Source organism: Temnothorax americanus, unplaced genomic scaffold (assembly GCF_048541705.1).
Source record: "Temnothorax americanus isolate GAGA-0224 unplaced genomic scaffold, ASM4854170v1 Scaffold18, whole genome shotgun sequence".
Taxonomy (NCBI): Eukaryota; Metazoa; Arthropoda; class Insecta; order Hymenoptera; family Formicidae; genus Temnothorax; species Temnothorax americanus.
The window spans coordinates 34,931-54,941 of record NW_027509318.1 but is presented as its reverse complement, the minus strand read 5'-3'; the positions used below and the strand labels follow the sequence as shown (position 1 = coordinate 54,941).

Genomic DNA, 20,011 nt, shown 5'->3' with positions numbered 1-20,011 from the left:
GACGCGTTACCTACGGAGCGAGCCGTTCGACCAATTTTCTACCCTACCGCGTGTCGATCTACGATCATCTACGATCGATACGCGTCGACATGGTTCCCCGAGCCTGCAACATTTAATTGGCGCTCGGGGTCGCGCCTGTCACGGAGAGTAGTCGACATTGGTTGACGCGACAGTCGACAGTTTCGTTGGTTTGATAACCGTACGTTGGGCGACTATTTTTTATTTTTTCGCGACAACATATACATATGTAAGCCGTAACGAGGTGCGTTTGCGTTAAATTATTTAATAAACGAGTGATCGCGCACACATTTTCCAATCCTTTCCATCCATAACGTTCAAGATTACATATCTCAATAGATTGTTTACGTATTGCCGTGGTTACGTTATTTTTACTGGAACCTTTTTCACTTTATTGTAACGCGAATGATTGATCGATCGATTTCTTTAGACTGGATATTTTTGCGAGCAGTGCTACAAAAATAAAAAGTAGTTTTTAGTTAAACTAGATTAGATTCGACTAAATGCATTTCAATTATACCTACGTCATTTATTAAATGTAAACGTGACGAAAGATATATGCGCGTATAATAGAAACATTATTATTATGTATGTTGAACCGTGTTAAATGACAAAAAAACAACGTTAAGTAAGTATACTTACGCGATAGTTGACGTGAACGGTTGCACGTATTGCGATATGCGCAATACATATATATATATATATTTTTTTTTACATTTTTAAAATCAAGGTCTTCAAAACCACGTTACGTTTTCGTGTCGTTCTAAAACGTGTACCCAAATTGAATCGTATATATAGTAACTGTAATAGTAAGGATAAACGTTCGAACGAAACACGACGTCTTGATATTATTTCTAACGAAACACACATGAGTGTTTGACGATCCATAGAGATTGCGCAAGCATAATTTACATCGTATACGTGTAGATTATTATATATTTCAGGCATAAATGCTCAACCCTAGGAAGAACGACGGCGACGACGTATGGAAAATGATAACGGCAAAGACGCATGGTCGATGCGCGAACGTCATCTCGACTCGATGTTCCCCAGTTCCCACGTTCGCGAGTTTACAACGGCCTACCAGCGACCCAGCCAGTACATACAGGGGGATACAGGACGGGACAGGATACAGGCCGTACGCCGCGCCGTACCGCGCAATCCCACGACCCACGATGCATCGTGGCGGCAGTGGCGGTACGCGGTACGCGCGCGCGGCCCAATAGGCCAGCAAAAATGCAAGTGAATGTTCGCGGTATATATATATAAGAAGAGTCGCGTATCGCGCATAGGATGCCGCAACTCTCGTAATCAGACAGCCGGGATCATCTTACAACTTTCGTGCAACGTCCGACGACACGACGCGCGGTTTAGAATTAAAAAGCGATCGACAATACTTTTTTCACGCGAACCGCGCCGCGCCGCGCCGCGCCAAGCCACGCTCGTCCGAATCTGCGCACGTGTACGCACGCGTTATATGTACGAAAACGCGCGCCGCGCCGGCGAGACAGAAAACAGAAAACTCCTCGTGTTCTCGGCGATTCGTCCGTGCGGATCACCACGATCCACGATGCTTCTTTCTACGCGGAAACGTCGTACGTTTGAAGAAACCTGCATCCGTAGTACGGTCAGTATTGCAACGCGTAATATATTCCAAAATTAATGTTACATATATCACTGCAGTTCTTTAATATATATTTTAGTATTTTAGAGTCTCGCACATATATATAAATAAGGTATCTCGTATATAACTGATCGCATATTTATCACCACGTTGTTATTTGCATTGTGAAACGCAGCGTGTGAATATAATTAAACGCGTGGAAAGACGTGTGTCCGCGAATTAGCGCAACGTCGCGTCGTCGTTGACGTGTGAGCGAACGTTATTATATATTATTATCTAAATTAGGTGCAACCCGATGAATATTGTAGATCGTACAATTTTGGGAGGGTAATGGATTAACGAATGCCGCCTTGGATTTTCCTTCTTCCTCGTTTCCAGCTAGATTCACAGGCTCGTCCGCTCGCACACAGATCCATATTCGATCACGTGTGAGAGCAGATACATGGAGAGATGAGAGATCGCCAGATATCTTTAAGTATTCGTGAAACGATACAACGAGCAGCACATAGTACAACGCGATAGATGGTTTGCGTAGACGAATGTTCGTAGACGACGAAAAAGAATTATCGCGACGTGGAAGGACTCCAACGCGTGCGTTGGATCATCGGATTGCGCGTTAGATGCTTTAATTTCCGAGAGGAGAGTCGCAAAAGAGGCAACGTGGGAGCGTCCACGACTAATATACAGTGTCGTAAATCGTAAAGTCATAACTGTGTCCCACACGTACCGCCAGTAAACTTTATATACATATATATATAGCGCCGTCTTCTCTCATTCCCAGATATTTCTTCTCTGCGCCTCGTTCAGCTTTAGTCGAGCAACGCTTCCTCGAGGGTAAGTGCACGCGCGATGCATTCTTGTAAAAAGTTCATTATAGACATGTGAATTTACTGAAAAAGCGAACGGAAGAAAGGAATCGAGAAAAAGAGTTGTTTCTTTTTTGCGAAGAGTTATAAGCCTGTGCCTGTGTTCTCGCGACAGATATTCCTCTGGACCATTTGGAAACTCGAGGCAGAGGCACGCCTTCTCGCGCGCACCTCTCGATTCGGCGTCCGCGTCGCCGCCGAGTGCCCTGCTCGACCCCCTCGGGCCAGCTCAGCCATCGTCAGCGCGCGCGACCGCGGCCGAGATTATCGACCAGCCGGGATCGGCGGGACCAACGAGTGACGCGCGCGTACGACAGCGACTACCTAGCTACGTTAAAGTGTCAGCGCCTTTGTTGTACGAGCCTTTACCGAGGACGTCTTCCTTGGTGTACGTTGCACCGCCCATTGTCAAATCCGCGTCAGCTATCGTGGCTACGGAACCGAAAACGCTGAAGAAAGATGCTCGATACGTGGTAATAAATTAAGTAACCGCGTCAAACTTGTGTGTGGCGACTGCTCACTGCAACCGCGTGTATTTTCATATTGGTTTGAGAAGCTTGCTATATATTTACTACGTACTGTGAACTGTGAGTGTTAAAAACATTTCCGAATAAAAGAGAGACCTTTTCATTTTTTATACTTGCAAATTTTGCTCTTTCGAAGACGTCTCTTTTACTTACAAGATTTCTCTCTCATTTTTATCTCATTGTCAGGCATATCCCAAGTATTCCTTCAATTATGGCGTGATCGATGGATATACTGGCGACTCTAAATCAGCGTGGGAAGAGCGAGACGGAGATACGGTTAAAGGCGAATATTCGGTGGTCGAAGCGGATGGAACTATCCGTACCGTTTCTTACACGGCGGACGATCGTAATGGCTTCACGGCGGTTGTGACTAGAAGCGAGCCTCCGAAGAATACGAACGCTGCGGTTGAAGTAAAAACCGTCGTACCTGTTGCCATATTTGCTAGGGACAGACGTATTACTAAACGTTAATGTCGGCGCACGCCTTACGTGCAAAATATTCCGCGCGTCTTGGTTCCGTTTGCTATTTTCAATGCAAGGATACATCGATAGTAATTTTGTGTTCCGCATATGCTTGAGAGAGACGACGCGTGTCTCTCTTTTTATCTGCTTTATTTCATTTTTAAGTGGCATTTGTACGCAATGTATCGCACACCCACGTTACGTTATATATCGCGCGTCTCATGTCCGAGATTGATCTTTATTATTAAGTCTATTCGTAGGGTTGCTACTTACCTGCTCTCCGGCTTTGACTCGGAGACTCCATCTGGTTTTGAAGGCTCGTGTTCGGGGTTCCGGCTTGTGTGAAATGTAAAACAACTTACCTGATTTTCAATTTAAAAAAAAGGGGGGGAAAAAAAAAAAGAAAATGGACACGTCTCTGAGTGAATGGCGTTGGGAAAAGAAAAACTGAGAAGGATCAAATTAGGATAAATCGGTTCCGAGCTCGATGTGTATCTTACAAGGGCTGCGTTCGGTAGAGACGGTAACTCGGTGAGCGATTTATGGATTATCGTCTGTGACTTAGGATATTCTTCTAGATTCTTTTTGATCCAGGAGAGTATATAACAATCAAGGACGTTTTTACGAATTATGCTTTAATCATTATTTATACACGTTATATATTTTTTGTTTGTTAACTACCAGAATTTTATTTTATTTTTTGATTACTTTTCGTTTCTTATATATTCGGCCATTTTGACTTTTGTTTTGTTTTGACACGTTTTATAATAAAACACTTGGGTGATATACGTATAACTTGTTTTCTTTGTTTTTGGGTCAAAACGATAGTTTAGGTGGCAACCCTATTTATTACATACATATGTATGTATACAGGGTATAGGGTACAGTGTGTACAGGGTGATTCAAAAGGTTATCCTTAACAAAACCTTACGAAAAACAAAATAAAACTAGTGAAAGAGTAGTAACGTGCGATTATTTCCGTGGTATATTGTCCGAGTTCCAAATATTCAAAGGCCTGTACTGATTCAAGATTACTTTGGAGAAAGTTGTTCTATTTTGATCCTTCTATTATATGCTTCTTAAGTTTGGCAGTAACCTTTTGAATCATCCTGTGGAACACACACACACGCGCACACACATATATCTATGAATAAAGTTGTTTATACATACATTGAATATAAAAAAGTTCTTTTTACATTTTGTGGTATAATTTTTTTACCTCTTTGTAGACCGTTTAGTGCATATACTTGCGATATTCGAAGAACGTTTCTGCCAAGCGCATTTATCTTACCTCCGTACGTAGTTTAATATACCTTTTGTTGGTGTAAAATAAATAAAATAAATTAAGTTCTTGGATATTATATATAAACACGATATAAAGAAAATCTAGTTTTATTATTCTAAAGTATAAAGTGTATGTAAGATTACGAGTTAACATTTAACGTCGGACCTCTCAGTAATTCAAAATTAAATCTTTAGAGCTTAAAGATCGAGAGATATACGACATTCTTATCTATTTTATTATTTATTTTTCTCCTTGTTATTTATTTTTCCTTTATGTAGTAAATTATATAAAATCGTGCGTACCATATAGGTACGTGGTACGTTTATCATTTGGCAATTCGGTATATCACGTAGCATTATAATACAAATTAAATTAAAACTTTGAGTCGATACATATTTTGTTAAATAAATTATTTTTATTAAAAAATTGTGTGTGTGTGTGTGTGTGTGTGCGTGTAGAATTACATACACGTTGCAATGTTAATTACTTCGGTCACACACACACACACACATGTACACATTTGCACACGCGTGCACGTACACATGCAACGCATAGGAGTCATATATTATTTTAAGATTATTAACTTGTACGCGTGCGTGTGTATCTCGTGAATATATATCTTGTACTTTAATACTTTTTTTTCACAAAATTTAAAAATAGCTTCTAAAAAGCTTTAATACTGCAAGAAACGTTATAAAGACGAAATGTACTTTTACATAATTGTGGAATGTGTGCTAGCTATGCTTGTAGTATACTATATAACTTGAAGAGGATATTCCTTGGCTTATTTTAAGAAGACAAGGTCCTACAAACACGTGTCCTAAACTGCTTCGTTTTCAAAATACAGTCAAACGTGTGAAAGAAAACGGAAAATTTCGAAAATCTGGAAAGCGGTTAAAGATATTTTATTCAACGTTGGTATGCGTACCGACGTGTGGTATTAAGAACCATTTTCTAGTATATATACCGAGATAAAACATTTTTAGATCCACCAGGAGCGTACATCTTTCATACCCTGTATTTTGAAAACGAACCAGTTTAGGACACATGTTTATAGGACATTTTTTTTTTTTTTTAAGCCAAGGAATGTCTCTCCTTCGTTTATCTACTTACTTAAGAAACACCCTATTTATAGCAAAACAAGCATATAGCTGCACGATACAAAAAAATACACGAAAACTAAATTTTTTTGTTGTTTAGCTTAGGAGACAAAATATGTTAATTTAATCATATAGCTTTATATTAAAATGGAAATATTTTTTGTTTCCGTTATGTAAAGAATGGATGCCTAATGACGGTATCTCAGACCTTGTGCAACAAACATCAAATACGATGTGAAGATTACAAGTGAAAAAGACGTCGCAAATGACAAACATACGGTCTATACCGCTTAATAAAAGAAAGAAAGGAAGAAACATAGACGTTTAACACGTGTCTCATTAACGCACATGTTATTAGACGTTCCACCTCGTTCTACCTATTCCTAGCTCTTTTATTGCTATTCTTTTTCGCGCTATTTCCAGATTTATTTTTGGAGTCTTTACTACTATTACTGTGACATTCTTTGATAGGTGTGGCAATATGTTCTAACGTTCCATTGGACATCGATCCATTTGTAAATTGAATCGAAGCATTGTCCGAGCTATTGAGAGCGCCACTATTTTGGACATGTCCGGTTTGAATAGAAGTATGATTTTTTCCACTAGCTTCTTTGTTATTGCTGGAAGGAATCGCATTTGACGTGCCAAAGTTGCACGTGTCCTCGCTGCCGCTATTCCCACGCTGAGACTCGGATTCGCTGTATCGTTCAACTGGAAGCAGGGATCTCATATTAACGGTATAAAATGTATACAAATGGAGAGAAAGCAAGCAGATAGGAAGATATAGATATCGATCGCAGATCGCAGATGGAGATACGCAGGTGCATAAGCGAGCGTTAGAAATACAGTCTTTTCACGTACCGTTCTCACGTACGGCGCATCATCTCTTTCGTATTATTAGATATACATTTGTGTGATAAATATTATTCCGTTTCATTATAATTAACTAATTAATCAGTTGGTATGCTACACTTGCCATATTTGCAAGATACTAATCGACATTCCTTTAAACCATACCGTTATTTATACCTCGAGACACATGCACAGAGATCAAGAGGAAAACGAAGAAATAATAATAATAAAAAAAGAAAAAAAAAGAACCACTATATACGTCATACGTTATCGTAAAATATAATTTATATAATACTAGACGATATAATATAAACACACAGATATGTCGCGACTACGTCTATTCGAATATGGAAAAACTTTAATCACTCGAGCATCCGTGTCGCACATAAAATCAGTCCGCCGTAATGGGCGATACCTGACATTTTCATGAATAAAAATAAACGCATTTTAATGCGGCACGTTTCTACGAATATGGAACACGGTTAGTTTTATCTCATGAATATTACGTTTCCCGTAGCTTAGATGCGAACTCTAGCAATCTTGCGTCTTCTTTCAGACGCGAAGCAATCCAAACAAGAAAATCAGTGTGCGCGGATATATTCTATTTATAAGACAGTAATACAATAACGTAAGGTCAGGGATTACGTCCACGTAAATGAAAACAGTTACTAAACATATTTGTAAAAATTAAAATGCTCGTATTTCTACAGAAAAGAGAATACGAAAGAAAAGTGTACAAAATATAGATAGAGATCCAAATAAGGATAGTATTTTTATAAACAAATAAATATATAATCACAAATATCCATTGAGGTCCTTACTTTTTTCTTGTGTATTCTCAACGAGTCCGCTAACCGCCTATAATAGAAAGTACGGCAGATTAATCTAACGACGCGGTATCATTCTGACCAGATTAATAATATATTACGTGTACGGAACATATTGAAAGTGTGCGAAAGAACAAAGATACGTCAAGTTTAGTTTTATAAATGGTATATACTTGTATCGCGTATATAATGAATGAAACGCACATACGCGAGAAAGATGTGGTTAAACAGATGTGTAACTACTTACCGCCATGGATGTAATGGACGATTTGGAAAATAATCTCTCTGCCTCTTTAAATTTCCTGTTACGCTTATCAGCTTTACTGTTGGTATTTTTGTTACTCGCTAAATATCTATCCCAACCTCTTATTATATTTCCATACAATTGAGTGTCCTCTAAATAGCTTCCCTCGAAGGCATATATTTGACGTTCCAAGTTGGCTAACGTCTCCTGCAAAAATTTATCTTTGTAAAAATTTGACGGTATACAAAATATCGTTGTACAACGTATTAATGCGTGCTCCCGACAACTGCTGCTATCTCATGACACGACAAAAGTATCGAACAGTGTCCGACACTCTTTTCTCTTTGAGATTAATCGTACTCGAGATTTCTTTTGAACACCACACACACCCGCACACATGCGCGCGCGCGTTTAACCTCACACTTAATAACCTACATACATACACGCACGCACGCACGCACGCACGCCATTGTTCATTATTTATATTTCAAGTAAAACGATAATTAAAACGTGTCGAGACGTTTGCATCTTATATGCGTAAGTGCGTAACGATATTTCATGCTGCATGCATAAAACGTGACATAACACGGTACTCACAGCAATCTCGGCTTTGCGTTTCACTAATTCCGCCAATTCCGATCGCAAATCCACTGGAGATTTCGTGGACATCTTTCAAGTTCGTGGAAAATCGTTTAAACGACTACAACATTAATAAACGTAAGAAAACAAAATCGATATGCCACAACGGTCCAAAGTAACCAGGTAAACCAGGTTGTGTTGTACATATATGCACAACTGTACATACACATATATATAATATATTTATGTGCATGTGTGTATGTGCATGCATGCAACATAACAGTTTACTCACAGTATTGCCAATGGGCGCGTTCAGCAGAACAAACCGCTCACAGCAGCAATCGAACGTGATTGGCTCTAATGCCCGGTGTCCACGATGCAAGAACTATGTCCAAGTTTCGGTTTAAGCCAATGAAACTGCTGCTTTTCCGTAAGAGCTGCAAGTTGATTGGCTTAAACCGAAACTTGGACCAAGTTCTTGCATCGTGGACACCGGGCATTAGCCTTGTGTCCACGATGCTAGAAATTGCTCCGAGATCTCGGACAGAGAAAGAATTAACCAATCGCACGCGTCAATTGCCGAATTGTTGAAATATGATTGGTCAATTTTTTCTCCGTCCAAGATCTCGGAGCTATTTCTAGTATCGTGGACACAAGGCTTATTTACTTATAGCTCCTGCCCACAGGACGCGAAAACGCTTGCCGCACTATAAACTTTTGGTTCTTACGGAAAAGCGACACGTTGCGTGGCTACCGCGTCGCTTCTCGCCGCGCGGCAAGCGTTTCCGCGTCCTGTGGGCAGAAGCCATTAAGGCTGAGTTTCCACTGAGCGCGTCACGCGTTGCGTCATCACAAATTAATCAATCAAAACATCCCATTTTATTATATTACTTGTGACGGGATCAAAATGGGATGATGTTTTGATTGGTTAACTTGTGATGACGCGACGCGTGACGCGCTCAGTGGAAACTCACAATCAGCCTAATGCCCGTATCACACTAGCGATTGGCGATTGCGTCTACGTTTGCGTTTACGTCTCTTGACCAATCAGAAAGTAGCTGCTGGCGATTGCGATTCGCGATTTCCGTTCTGCGTGGTCAAAAGGCGTAGACGCAAACGTAAACGCAATCGCCAATCGCCTAGTGTGATACGGGCATAAGACGACACTCAATGGCTGCGTTGCGTTCAGTAGACAAAACTGTTAAGTGTCGTCTTATCGATACGCTACGCTGATTTGATGGGTCTAAAAGTAAGAGCCACGCACGTGCTACCGAGCGGTTTTGTTGAACGTGCCCAATAGTTGTGTCAAAGACCAATCATACTTTCTCATTAAGCAGATTGGCAAAGGCGATTGGTCATTTCACTCATTTTCAATGGACTAATCAACGATGTTAATCAGAGCTTGGTCGAAGTAGCCCTAAAAAATTGACATTACAATTGTTTCTTTATATCAGCTGTTTAATTTGGTCGATTTTGGTTGGTTAGCCAACTGTAGATATTTAATTACCGTTAAGGCCATTACACGTAACGAAGTTTTAGTTTTAATCGTAAAGCCGTAAGAAAATAGACCACGCACAGTCGCGTATTCTCCTCGCGCTCAAAGAATAATCGACTGTGCGTGGTCTATTTTCTCACGGCCTTACGCGTATGACTAAAACTTTGTTACGTGCACGGGCCTTTATACTTGTAACGTATAGATACCGTTGCGAATGCCATTAAACGGTGCGCCTTGGCACATAGAAAAACTTAAGCGGTAAGAAATCAACGGTATGGATTCGCTACTGCTTAAGGCCGTGCTTAAGTTCTTGACTGTGATTGGCTGCGTTTTGCCGAACCTCTGCTTAGCTAAGCGAAAGGTAGCAATTAAGGGCCAATTTCACCAATGAAATTTCTGTAGTAACTTGCGATAATTTACTCCGCGTAAACGTAGCAATAGTACGGGTGCGTTCCTTTTGGGCGCTCGCGCGCTGTAAGCATCGCTCTATCTTCGTTTGATATTCGATGTGCAACGAAGATAGAACGATGCTTACAGCAGCTTACAGCAGCTTACAGCGCGTGAGCGCCCAAAAGGAACGCAGCCTACATATATCAAGGAGAGAGGGATAGGGGAGGGGGGAGAGAGAATTTATTTTGCTTTTCATCGAAGCGATAGGTTAATTTAGAGCATATGTATGAGATAATCTAATCTGAACGTTACGTGCACACATTTTATGAAAAAATTTCTTCGATGTTAATAAGCGTATAATTATGCGGTTAAAATTCCAAATTCCAAAATCATTCTCAATGTGGTCAGAGGCAATTTGTAGAATGTATTTCAATTTCTGTTGCTCTTTTAACGCATAATAGCGTATAAATATATGTATAATTGACGGCAGGAAATAGGCAGCTCTTTTTTCTTCTATAAAATTGACTTTTTATATATCTTGCAGGATTTCGAAATTTTCGAGACGTAGCGCGAGAATTGGCGAGAATTAAATGTAATATAACCTCAATTTCCTTAACAGGATATACAGTAATAACGGAATAGCGAGCGATGTAATTAAATGATGGAGACAGAATGGGAGAATGGGATGAACACGTCCGTTACACCCAGGAGAGAATTGTAAAGGTTTTCTTTTATATATATTTAAAAGCAATTCTCCATTTCTCATCCAATCTTGACACGTTATGCATCACTACCGTGTATTAAGTATATATGTAGTTTACAGTACGCTATTGACATCAGATAATATATTGCGTGGATAGAAAAACTTTTGTATGTAAAAAGATTGCCCATATGGATCAAGATATGGATCGCTTGTGTATCTTTATAAATAAGTTAAGATAAAAAGTGCAAACACACACGCACACACACACTAAAGATAATCGTATACATATAAACTATAATTAAGCTATACTGATGATCATTAAAATAAGTTACAACGTGTGCAAATTCACAAATATGTGTATATATATATATATAAAAACAAACATGAGATTTTACGTTGTCAAGAATTAATTTCTTTTCGTAGTTCTATATGAGCATCATATTTTTTGCAATTATATAGGTCACCGGATCACACCCGTAGCAGTAGCAGTAGCAGTTTTAACCGCGCATCAACGACTGCATTCCCAAGCGAGTCCGGTACGAAGGATATATGGAGAGAAACGTTGCGAGAGCGTGACCAACGTACGCGTTCGATCAAATCGATTCGTAGTCTCGCGAGCGAGAATACATTTGCAAGAAGGCTTTTGTAAAAAATAAAGATCCTATTTTTGGCGTAAGTATATGTATGTGCGAGCGGCGCGACGTGCAGGCGTGCACTGCCTGCGCGCTCGTGCATAAATCTTATAAAATCTTTTGTTGACAAATATGACGATAACAGTTCTTTTTTTTCCCCGTAATGTTTGCCATTAAATTTAACTTGTATTTAAATCTTGAACTATCTAAGAATTTAAGTTTCCTTCGATGTTGTCAGTATATTATAAATTTAATGTTTACTGCGCAATATAGTTCTTTTATTTTATTTAACAACATGCTATAAAAAACTTTTTGGCAATAGTGTATAGTTTAATCCGCATAAATATTATACTAAAAGAAAATCCAGTTTCTTGGCGAGAAAAATATTTTATGTACTTATTATTAATACAGAAATATATATATATATATATATATATATATATATATATCAAATGTTGCGTTAATAAAACTGTTATTAGGAGAGTCTCATCGAGTGGATAATTTTTTTTCTCAACCTTACCGATATCGGCAACGATATCTCGAAGCAACTGCTGTGGATTGACGAGGTAGGACGGTAGGAGGCCAGTTTTAGTCTTGGATAATACATTCGCCGGTCCGGAGTATAAATGAAGGCCAATGACCTAATTGTGTGCAGAACGTTGTTGTGCTTCCTCGACAGTCACGCACCGTGTGCGCACGTCATATTTGATTATTTATAAGTGCAGAACTACTATGTTAAATTAACAATTGATTCCTTATCGAGATACTTTAATTGTTTAATTTAAAAAATAAAAAAAAAAAAGAGAGAGAAGGAAAAGGAAAAGTCAGACACGTTCTCTTATAACGGGAACGACATCGACATAGTTTTGCATATTGCAGCCGACAAGAGTGTAAATTATTATGAAGGTAAGATACAACATATTGTGCAAAAATTAGATCGTGTTTATGTCGAAAGTACTTGGATGAACTGTTACGTGATTTCTTCGGAGCGTTACAAAAGATATTTAATTATAAAAGATTCACACAATTATATGTTATTGTATAACATTAATTTGCCTTAATTATACGAAAGATCGAGCTTAATCGAAATCGTTGTGGCACGATGCGGTAACGCTCTAAGCGCGATACGCTATATTGACGACGTATAAGCTAATCGTGATAAATTTTACATAAGAAATTACAATTTGCCACTGATATTGAAATGTTGTCTATAAATTCCCGCCTTCCCTAATAGGATTCATTAATAGGAGTTTGTAACAACTAGCTACCAATATATTCAGTGATTTATATATTTCCGAATATATACATACATATTTAATAGTAATATTGAAAATTTTCAAGGCAAGGTTTTGTGTCTTACAACCAGAAATCTTACGTCTCAATCGATTCACGATCGAGAGCGCGCGCGCCGCGGCTCGAAAAAGGATTCGACTTTCGTCGAATGCAAATTGATGCAATAGTTTAGATTAATGGTCAATGGTCAATATGATATTAAGTATCGCAGTTGGACCGTTCAAAGATAGTCATTTTACATTTTTTTTCTCGCTCTTCAAACTGCAGTTATATACTACTCGCTTTTCCCCTCTCGCGAGCCCCCAATGTGGCACAACGTCCCACATTTAGAGAGCACTAACGATTCGTGGGGCAATTTTCTCTTTTACGGGTTTTACGGGTACGCGGGTACACACACGCTTATTCGTGAAGGACGACACGTAATCCAAAGAGCCATAACTTGTGGCGATATAACTGTTGAGTAAATGTTAAGGTAAAGGTTAAGCAAAGATCGTTTCGTTTTCACTTATTGCATTTTGAAAATAATAGGGAGCACGCTCTCTTACTTACAATCAGTTCAATCCCGTTGAAATTTTTCGGAGGAAGCGAGATAGACCGATAGAGAATCGATTTGCGATACGCTGTATAAACCAAATTGTAGACAATTAGTTGGATTTGTTGGCTCCTCGCCGTGTGTATCTGCCTTTCCGAAGGGAAGAATAAGATTAGAAGACCGTTCGCTCCACCGCCACCGTACGTTCCTACGCTGATATTAAAGGAGCCCCGGCCCATCAATCAAAGAATATCTATGGGAAATACCATGCATATCGGTGCTGGTCTGTCTTCTCAGCCGCGAATACCTTACAAGCACGCCAATTACCGGTAAGACAAGTTTTAAACGTTAATATATACACGCATTTTTATTCTCTATTTCCATTCCGCTGATTCTGCCTCACCCGAGACGTTCATTCTCAATTTTAGAATTCGCCGGCCGGTATACAATGTTTTGTCGACCAGCTGGAAGAATCAAATTCCAATGCGAGCAGTATCCCTGAACAACCGTCCACGTATGCCTCAACGTGCTCCCACTAAAGAATTTTACTCTATAAACAAGGTACCGGAATACAGTCCGGAATACAGACCGGAGCTAGTAGCCCTGCCACCTACTCATCGGGGAGGTGTCGACGACGACAAAGGACCTATCCACACAATTCCGGCACCAAATTTGAGCCCATCGGCGGCGAAGCCCCCGATACGATACAATACTGCCAATACGGCCACCAACTTGGAAGATATCGCCGATCACCAACCGTACTCGAGCGATCTCAATTATCATACTCCCGCGCAAAGTAAGTACAAATTTTCATTGCAAATTCTCGTTAAATTTCGAGGATTACATGGGTGGGATTGGGACATGTCAAGAGTCAGACGGTGATGTTACCACTCTCGTCTGTGTGGATATTACTTTTGTACAGATTCTAGAAGAACCACTTTTGGATTAGCCACGATTAGCAGCAGTTTATCGTCGCAGGGAACAGCGACGAGCTCGAGCTCGAGCTCGATTCCGCCCCAACCAGGGATTGCCCCCAATCAATACCAAGTTACGGAAAGCAACGACGTGACTTTGAAGGAACACGTAACCGTCCAGCCGGCCATCCTTCAACCACAGGATTTGGATATAACGAGGCTATACTCGATTATAATTAATAATCCTCAGCCGCAATCCAACGAGTTTTTTGCAAATCACCCGTTTAACTCATTGTCAGATACGAGTGTTATAGGTTCGAATGTACAATTTGGCCAGTCAAGCACGCCAATGCAAACGAATCTTCATAGCTCTCTAAACGTCGGATTTCCTTCCACCGCCATCCCGCAGGCACCATACGCATACACCGTAGCGCGGCAGGACCTACCAGCCGCGGACCTTCACGTAGGCCATCCGGCTCCAGCAGGACCGCCGTTGTCAGCTTCACAACTCTACAATCTGTTGAATAATTTTCCACACAAACTCGCAGAACAATATACAACAGGTATAGCGCATCTGTAATACAAAATAGAGTTAACGTAGAGTAGATTTAGACCGATTTAGGAGGAAATTGCGCGATGAAATTGCGGACGCGGGTATCACGTAGATTCGTATGAAATGAGAGTGTATAGAGCTCATTATGCGCACAATATAACTTTGAATAACTTTCTTCACGCTGCTCTCTGCAATTCTTTCGAAAAGTCGAGATTAGCTCTTCACAATTCGGACAATATTCAACTTGATATATTTATTCAGACAAGCTTTCGCTCGACTGAAAAGAGAGAAAAGATCAATTTATTATACCCGATTCTAATAATTTGTGTGAAAAATCGCAATTTCTTCCTCCTCGGTAAATTCTTCGGCACGATAGAGCCGTTGCTAAAAAAAAAAATTATATATATATATATATATATATATATTTATATATAAATAAAAGTTATATCTTCTTCCTTTGATTCTTATGATTATTAGATCAGCAACACGTTCTTCATCAACAAGAAATCGACCAAGCACTTGAATCGGAACAACTTGCGGCAACAAGCTTTTCTCAACCGCAAATGCATTCTTTCAATTATGACGAACAGACTAATCAGCTGCAACAGCGGCGACAGCAGCAAATTTTACCCGACCAAGATTACGCCACCGAAAGTGTCACGGCAGATTATAATCTCGATCCCGAATCTTCGGTAGACATACGTAAACAAAATGACAATGTGCACTCTGGCGAAGAAGTTACATATCATCCCTTAGGTGGAGCGGAACAGTCTGAAAACAATATTGAATACGGAGAGATGATCCATCGGAGAACGCCGACGACATATTTCGATAAAGTGGTCGACGACAGTGTTATATCGACAAGATTCTACACGACACTCCCCAATAGAGAAGCTGCTGAGAAATTAGCCGCGCTGGCTGCTGCCGGTAACGTCAACAGTCGTCTCATTGGACAGCTTCGGAAACAACAGAAAGAAGATATGCGGAAAGACGAAGCAATGCCGTTTAATCATAAGAACGATGACGGTGACGATGCAGTACGTCAACACGGTAAGATGACACGGTCGCAGATCGATGGTGAATCTGATGAACAGCCAACGTATAATCAACCGACGAAATCAGATCAGAATATGAAAAGCAGTCAGCAGCATCGCCCGCATAGGCAAAGCGATGATGAAAAGTCACCTCTCCAAATTACCGTGCCCGATGAGAGTGATTACGTTACGAGCGACAACGATCAAAGTAACGTGGGAAAAGATGATATCGGAGACATGGAGTACGAGTACGAGAATGAGAATGAGAATAAGGATGAGGATAGGGAAATTAAAGATGTGCACGCAGCGATTTTGCTCGATGGAAAAACGACGTCGCACGATAATGATTCTCGTATTGAGTTTGGCAGTCGTTTGCGTTCTTAGAGAAAACTAGGAAGCAAATATATCGTCGAACGCGCATACGTGTATTACTTTTGCTTCCTCATAGAGGAAGCTTTGTAATGGTGAAAAATTTTTTTTTCGAGATTTTGATAGAAATAGGTTTAGAATGTTCTAAAATGTCGAAAAATCATATTAGTAAAAAATGTCCGGAAGTATGTATGTATGTGTGTGTGTGTGTGTGTGTGTACGGATTTTTGTACACGCATCTACTTCTACAATTTTTTAGATACCAGTTTGAATTTTTGCATACAAATAGAGTATCCTAGAAAGTATGTCCTCCTCAAATTTTATTGAAATCGGTCTACCGGTATAGATTTTATGCAGATTTTCCTTTTTTTGAAAAATGTGTTTTACGCTGCTGTTTTCTCAATATTTGAGATAGCGATTAATTTTTAATTTTATTATATTTTCCAGTTTTTTCTACCCCTATTTCATATATAATTCATTAAAATTTGATTGATCAGATCTCGTATTACACACATTTGAAATTTCGAAGAATTCGTACATACATAGAAGCTTTATAAAACTTGATCTGATCAACCAAATTTTAACCAATTATATATGAAATAGGGGTAGAAAAGACTGGAAAATATAATAGAATTAAAAATAAATCGCTATCTCAAATATTTATAATATCGGGCTGATTTTTTTTATCGATAAAGTATTGTTTTAGTTTTTAAATGGACAAGTATTTTTAGTATTTTTTAGTGAATGTATATAATTATTTACGCAGTCCCCAAAAGAGTTAAGTGTGAAATCAGAACCTTTGCTAACAAAGCTTCCTCTATGAGGAAGCCAAAACAAATAAATACCGATAATTATACCTCGAATAAAATAAAACTTGCACACTTAGGAACTATGAGGAAGCAATGTGCAAGTTTCTACTTGCACAATTTTTAATACGTGACGCTAGAACGAGGTATAAGCAGTATGTCGTAAATTAATAATTTATTTAAAAGTTACTTATGCTACACACCCCCGTGTGTGTGTGTGCGCGTGTGTGAGGAACGCGTGAAAACGCGTGCATGCGTTTCCCGTTGACGCGGGCACGCGGAGAGTCCGCCACGCGCGAACGTTCACTCATGCTACTTGAAATATTCGCGCGTCATCGTCTGGTAAAGGCAATACGTATGTAACGGGTAAATCACGAACAACAATCACAACAAAGATACGCGTAACCGATACTTTACTCCGAGCACAAAAATTATTAGTTTATTAGGTATCTTATATATCTTTAACTTTCTGTCGTCTTGTGTGAAAACTTGGCAAAATTAAAAATTTAATATTCAAACGTATCGCGTACCGTAAGATAAGTTTTGCTACATAGATACAGATGCCTCTACGCAAACGTGCAAGGGTAACTCACGCGTACCGTTTATTTCTTTTTCCGTCATTATTATACATTTGCAAGAAGGAAAGGTCGCTGCAAAATATACTTGGTAAAATATTACGCGGTAACTTACACATTAGACTCCTACCGATTTGCGAATCTGAGTTTCGTCTTAGACCTTGTAGGAAAACGTCACTACAAGTGATCTACAAACCATGGCCTACCGTCGTTCGCGAGCCGTTTCGTGAGAATGTCGCACCCGGTCTCCGTTACTAAAAGCGTATGCTCAAATTGCGCTGACCATTGACCATCCAATGTAACGGCAGTCCAATTGTCGGGCCATGTTTCGTCCTTCCACGTACCTTGGGATATCATTGGCTCGATCGTGAAGCAGTGCCCAGGTTTCATAACACCTACCGCTTTATTTTCTAGACAATAAACGTTTCTATAAACTTTTCGATCGAAAGAAGACATTTACTCACTCTTCGCTCACCGTGAAAATCACTTTGGGAAAGCTACTTACTGGCATAATGCGGCACATTTGGCGCGGTATGGAACAAACGATGAATTCCATGGCCGCAATAGCTACGAACCACGCTGAGACCATGCGCCTGCGCATGCTTTTGTACGACATTGCCAATCTCTCTGTATTTCTCACCAGGTTTTACAATGTCAATGGCCTTGGACAAGCATTCGTACGTCACTTCCACCAACTTTTTTACTTCCGGTTTTACATTACCCACTAAAAAGGTCTCGTTCAAATCTCCGTGAAAGCCGTTGTGATACACCGTAACGTCAACTGGGAAGAAGCACGAATATCTCTGATGCTCGCGAAAGAAGAAAAAAACTTACGCGACACACGTAACACTGACAGATTCGTACCATTACAAATGTCGCCATCCTGCAAGGGTCGAGTATCGGGTATACCGTGGCAAATCACTTCGTTGACAGAAGTACAACAGCTGGCGGGAAATTGATAATAATTTAACGGCGATGGGTAACACGCTCTCTCGATACAAGCTTCGTGCACAGCTCTATCAATTTCGGCGGTCGTAACGCCACGATCGCACGTCTTTGCAGCTTCGTCCAAGACTTCTCGGCCGAGCTACGCAAACGTCAATTTGGAATCTCTCTCCGTCATCTCTGTCTCTATCTATGTCATTCGCGAGAACATATACGGTACCTTGCACGCAACTCTCATGCCTTCGATTTCTTCGTCGTCGAGAATTTTTATCTGGCCAGAACCTTTTACAGCTTGTTCACCGAGCGGTATTCCAGCTGGATGCGAGGCATAGTCCGGCCGAGCGATACGCTCGGGAACCTCTCTACGTTGCTCCCTTTTATACGGCCGTAATTTCCCGGTATAATTGTAGGTTGGCCAAGGATTATAAGCGTCGGTTATAACTTTGTTTCCATTTTCTCCCTCTAATTATAGGTATACAAATGTGTTACGCGTAACGAAAGAAAAAAAAGTTATTATCAAAGTTAACAAAGTGGCACGAACGTAACGGTATACTCACTCGCCAATCGATGGATAACTTTATGCGTTTTCCAACTACCTTTGAAACAATTCTGAAAATTAGAACGCTACATCAATTGGCCAATCTAACGAATCTAACGAATCGAACGAATATCTTTCACTCTAGAGACTGTCTATCGGTTAGTTAGTTCAGAGTGGAGTACGCCGCGTCTTTCTCGCGTGAGAGGTGGATCGCGCATTCGGATTGCAAAGAATTTTGAAATGGTAAAAAAATATTCCCGTGCGACAGAAACAAGAGCTAATCCTAGGGGACAACTGGGATTTATATATGTAATAAATCAGTGGTAAATAAATCTTGGCGGGTCTTTTGGTTTTAACGAAAGTTTAACAGTGCGCGTGAGTAAAGATCTCTCGACAAATGCTAAAAAGCATTAGTCCGGCCATTAGATCCCGATTATAATTATAATATCGGATGACGTTTGATATACGCGCTAACGGAAACACGTAAACAGAATACACAACGTTAACGTGGGAACGCGAATGTGGGGAAGCGAGATGGCCACGTTAACCTAAAATGGTGGTACAACGGTGTTACTTACTTGGCTGCAGAAATATGAACCCTGAATGCCGATTTTTAAGCAAGTTGGACATTGCAGACTCGCAACGGCGTTACAGCCGGGTGTCTCGCACATTCCGAGCGCTATCGACATTATTAATTAAATTTTTCTACTGGTCGTGCGTAACGTCTCGAGTAGCGTAGGAGAAACAGGCCAACGTCAACGTACGTCGAGACTCCTTTCCTCACTCCTCGACTCCTCGCCCACGCAGTCCAAGCAACTCGCAACTCGCAACTTCTCGAGACTCTCGAG

At 40.1% G+C, this 20,011-nt stretch overlaps 4 protein-coding genes and 2 long non-coding RNA genes across 10 annotated transcripts; 3 read left to right on the top strand and 3 right to left on the bottom strand.

Moving 5' to 3' along the window:
- Positions 1-116: 116 nt before the first annotated feature.
- Positions 117-4,692, top strand: LOC143896219 (uncharacterized). Of its 4 annotated transcripts, none has more exons than XM_077403893.1 (5): positions 117-262; positions 963-1,260; positions 2,424-2,476; positions 2,624-2,981; positions 3,222-4,692. In XM_077403893.1, the coding sequence occupies exons 2-5, from the start codon at positions 1,030-1,032 to the stop codon at positions 3,504-3,506; spliced, it is 927 nt and encodes a 308-aa protein (XP_077260019.1). In that variant the 5' UTR covers positions 117-262; positions 963-1,029; the 3' UTR covers positions 3,507-4,692. The 4 variants fall into 4 exon arrangements, with proteins under 4 accessions (XP_077260019.1, XP_077260018.1, XP_077260017.1 ...); XM_077403892.1 differs by having other exon boundaries at positions 2,591-2,981; XM_077403891.1 differs by having other exon boundaries at positions 963-1,645.
- Eaf6 (chromatin modification-related protein EAF6/MEAF6) lies at positions 4,112-8,604 on the bottom strand. Its single transcript, XM_077403895.1, has 4 exons — positions 8,403-8,604; positions 7,809-8,012; positions 7,556-7,592; positions 4,112-6,593 (listed from the first exon to the last, which is right to left on the bottom strand). The coding sequence occupies exons 1-4, from the start codon at positions 8,472-8,474 to the stop codon at positions 6,256-6,258; spliced, it is 651 nt and encodes a 216-aa protein (XP_077260021.1). The 5' UTR covers positions 8,475-8,604; the 3' UTR covers positions 4,112-6,255.
- Positions 8,605-10,495: 1,891 nt separating this feature from the next.
- LOC143896378 (uncharacterized) lies at positions 10,496-12,048 on the top strand. Its single transcript, XR_013256625.1, has 3 exons — positions 10,496-10,693; positions 10,814-10,992; positions 11,432-12,048. It is a non-coding gene; the product is annotated as an uncharacterized LOC143896378 (long non-coding RNA).
- Positions 12,049-12,877: 829 nt separating this feature from the next.
- On the bottom strand, positions 12,878-13,587 carry LOC143896379 (uncharacterized). Its single transcript, XR_013256626.1, has 2 exons — positions 13,447-13,587; positions 12,878-13,350 (listed from the first exon to the last, which is right to left on the bottom strand). It is a non-coding gene; the product is annotated as an uncharacterized LOC143896379 (long non-coding RNA).
- LOC143896376 (uncharacterized) lies at positions 13,359-17,546 on the top strand. The gene is made up of 4 exons (XM_077404220.1): positions 13,359-13,758; positions 13,858-14,225; positions 14,352-14,906; positions 15,374-17,546. The coding sequence occupies exons 1-4, from the start codon at positions 13,685-13,687 to the stop codon at positions 16,312-16,314; spliced, it is 1,938 nt and encodes a 645-aa protein (XP_077260346.1). The 5' UTR covers positions 13,359-13,684; the 3' UTR covers positions 16,315-17,546.
- A 136-nt stretch (positions 17,547-17,682) lies between these two features.
- LOC143896377 (methionine aminopeptidase 1) lies at positions 17,683-19,942 on the bottom strand. 2 transcript variants are annotated; one of them, XM_077404221.1, is made up of 6 exons: positions 19,742-19,941; positions 19,183-19,234; positions 18,846-19,087; positions 18,545-18,767; positions 18,186-18,461; positions 17,683-18,090 (listed from the first exon to the last, which is right to left on the bottom strand). In XM_077404221.1, exons 1-6 carry the CDS (start codon positions 19,850-19,852, stop codon positions 17,858-17,860), a joined length of 1,137 nt encoding a protein of 378 aa, XP_077260347.1. In that variant the 5' UTR covers positions 19,853-19,941; the 3' UTR covers positions 17,683-17,857. The 2 variants fall into 2 exon arrangements, with proteins under 2 accessions (XP_077260347.1, XP_077260349.1); XM_077404223.1 differs by having other exon boundaries at positions 17,968-18,107; positions 19,742-19,942.
- Positions 19,943-20,011: the final 69 nt, after the last annotated feature.

Coding starts and splice junctions, on each gene's coding strand:
- LOC143896219 (XM_077403889.1), top strand. CDS start 1,265: ATGTTCGCGGTATATATATATAAGAAGAGTCGCGTATCGCGCATAGGA. Junction 2,477..2,590: donor CGAGCAACGCTTCCTCGAGG/GTAAGTGCACGC, acceptor TTTTTTGCGAAG/AGTTATAAGCCTGTGCCTGT. Junction 2,982..3,221: donor AGAAAGATGCTCGATACGTG/GTAATAAATTAA, acceptor TCTCATTGTCAG/GCATATCCCAAGTATTCCTT.
- Eaf6 (XM_077403895.1), bottom strand. CDS start 8,474: ATGTCCACGAAATCTCCAGTGGATTTGCGATCGGAATTGGCGGAATTA. Junction 8,013..8,402: donor AACGCAAAGCCGAGATTGCT/GTGAGTACCGTG, acceptor AAATTTTTGCAG/GAGACGTTAGCCAACTTGGA. Junction 6,594..7,555: donor TGAGAATACACAAGAAAAAA/GTAAGGACCTCA, acceptor CCCTGCTTCCAG/TTGAACGATACAGCGAATCC.
- LOC143896377 (XM_077404221.1), bottom strand. CDS start 19,852: ATGTCGATAGCGCTCGGAATGTGCGAGACACCCGGCTGTAACGCCGTT. Junction 19,235..19,741: donor GTTCATATTTCTGCAGCCAA/GTAAGTAACACC, acceptor TCTAATTTTCAG/AATTGTTTCAAAGGTAGTTG. Junction 18,768..18,845: donor GCATGAGAGTTGCGTGCAAG/GTACCGTATATG, acceptor ACGTTTGCGTAG/CTCGGCCGAGAAGTCTTGGA.
- LOC143896376 (XM_077404220.1), top strand. CDS start 13,685: ATGGGAAATACCATGCATATCGGTGCTGGTCTGTCTTCTCAGCCGCGA. Junction 14,226..14,351: donor TTATCATACTCCCGCGCAAA/GTAAGTACAAAT, acceptor ACTTTTGTACAG/ATTCTAGAAGAACCACTTTT. Junction 14,907..15,373: donor CGCAGAACAATATACAACAG/GTATAGCGCATC, acceptor TATGATTATTAG/ATCAGCAACACGTTCTTCAT.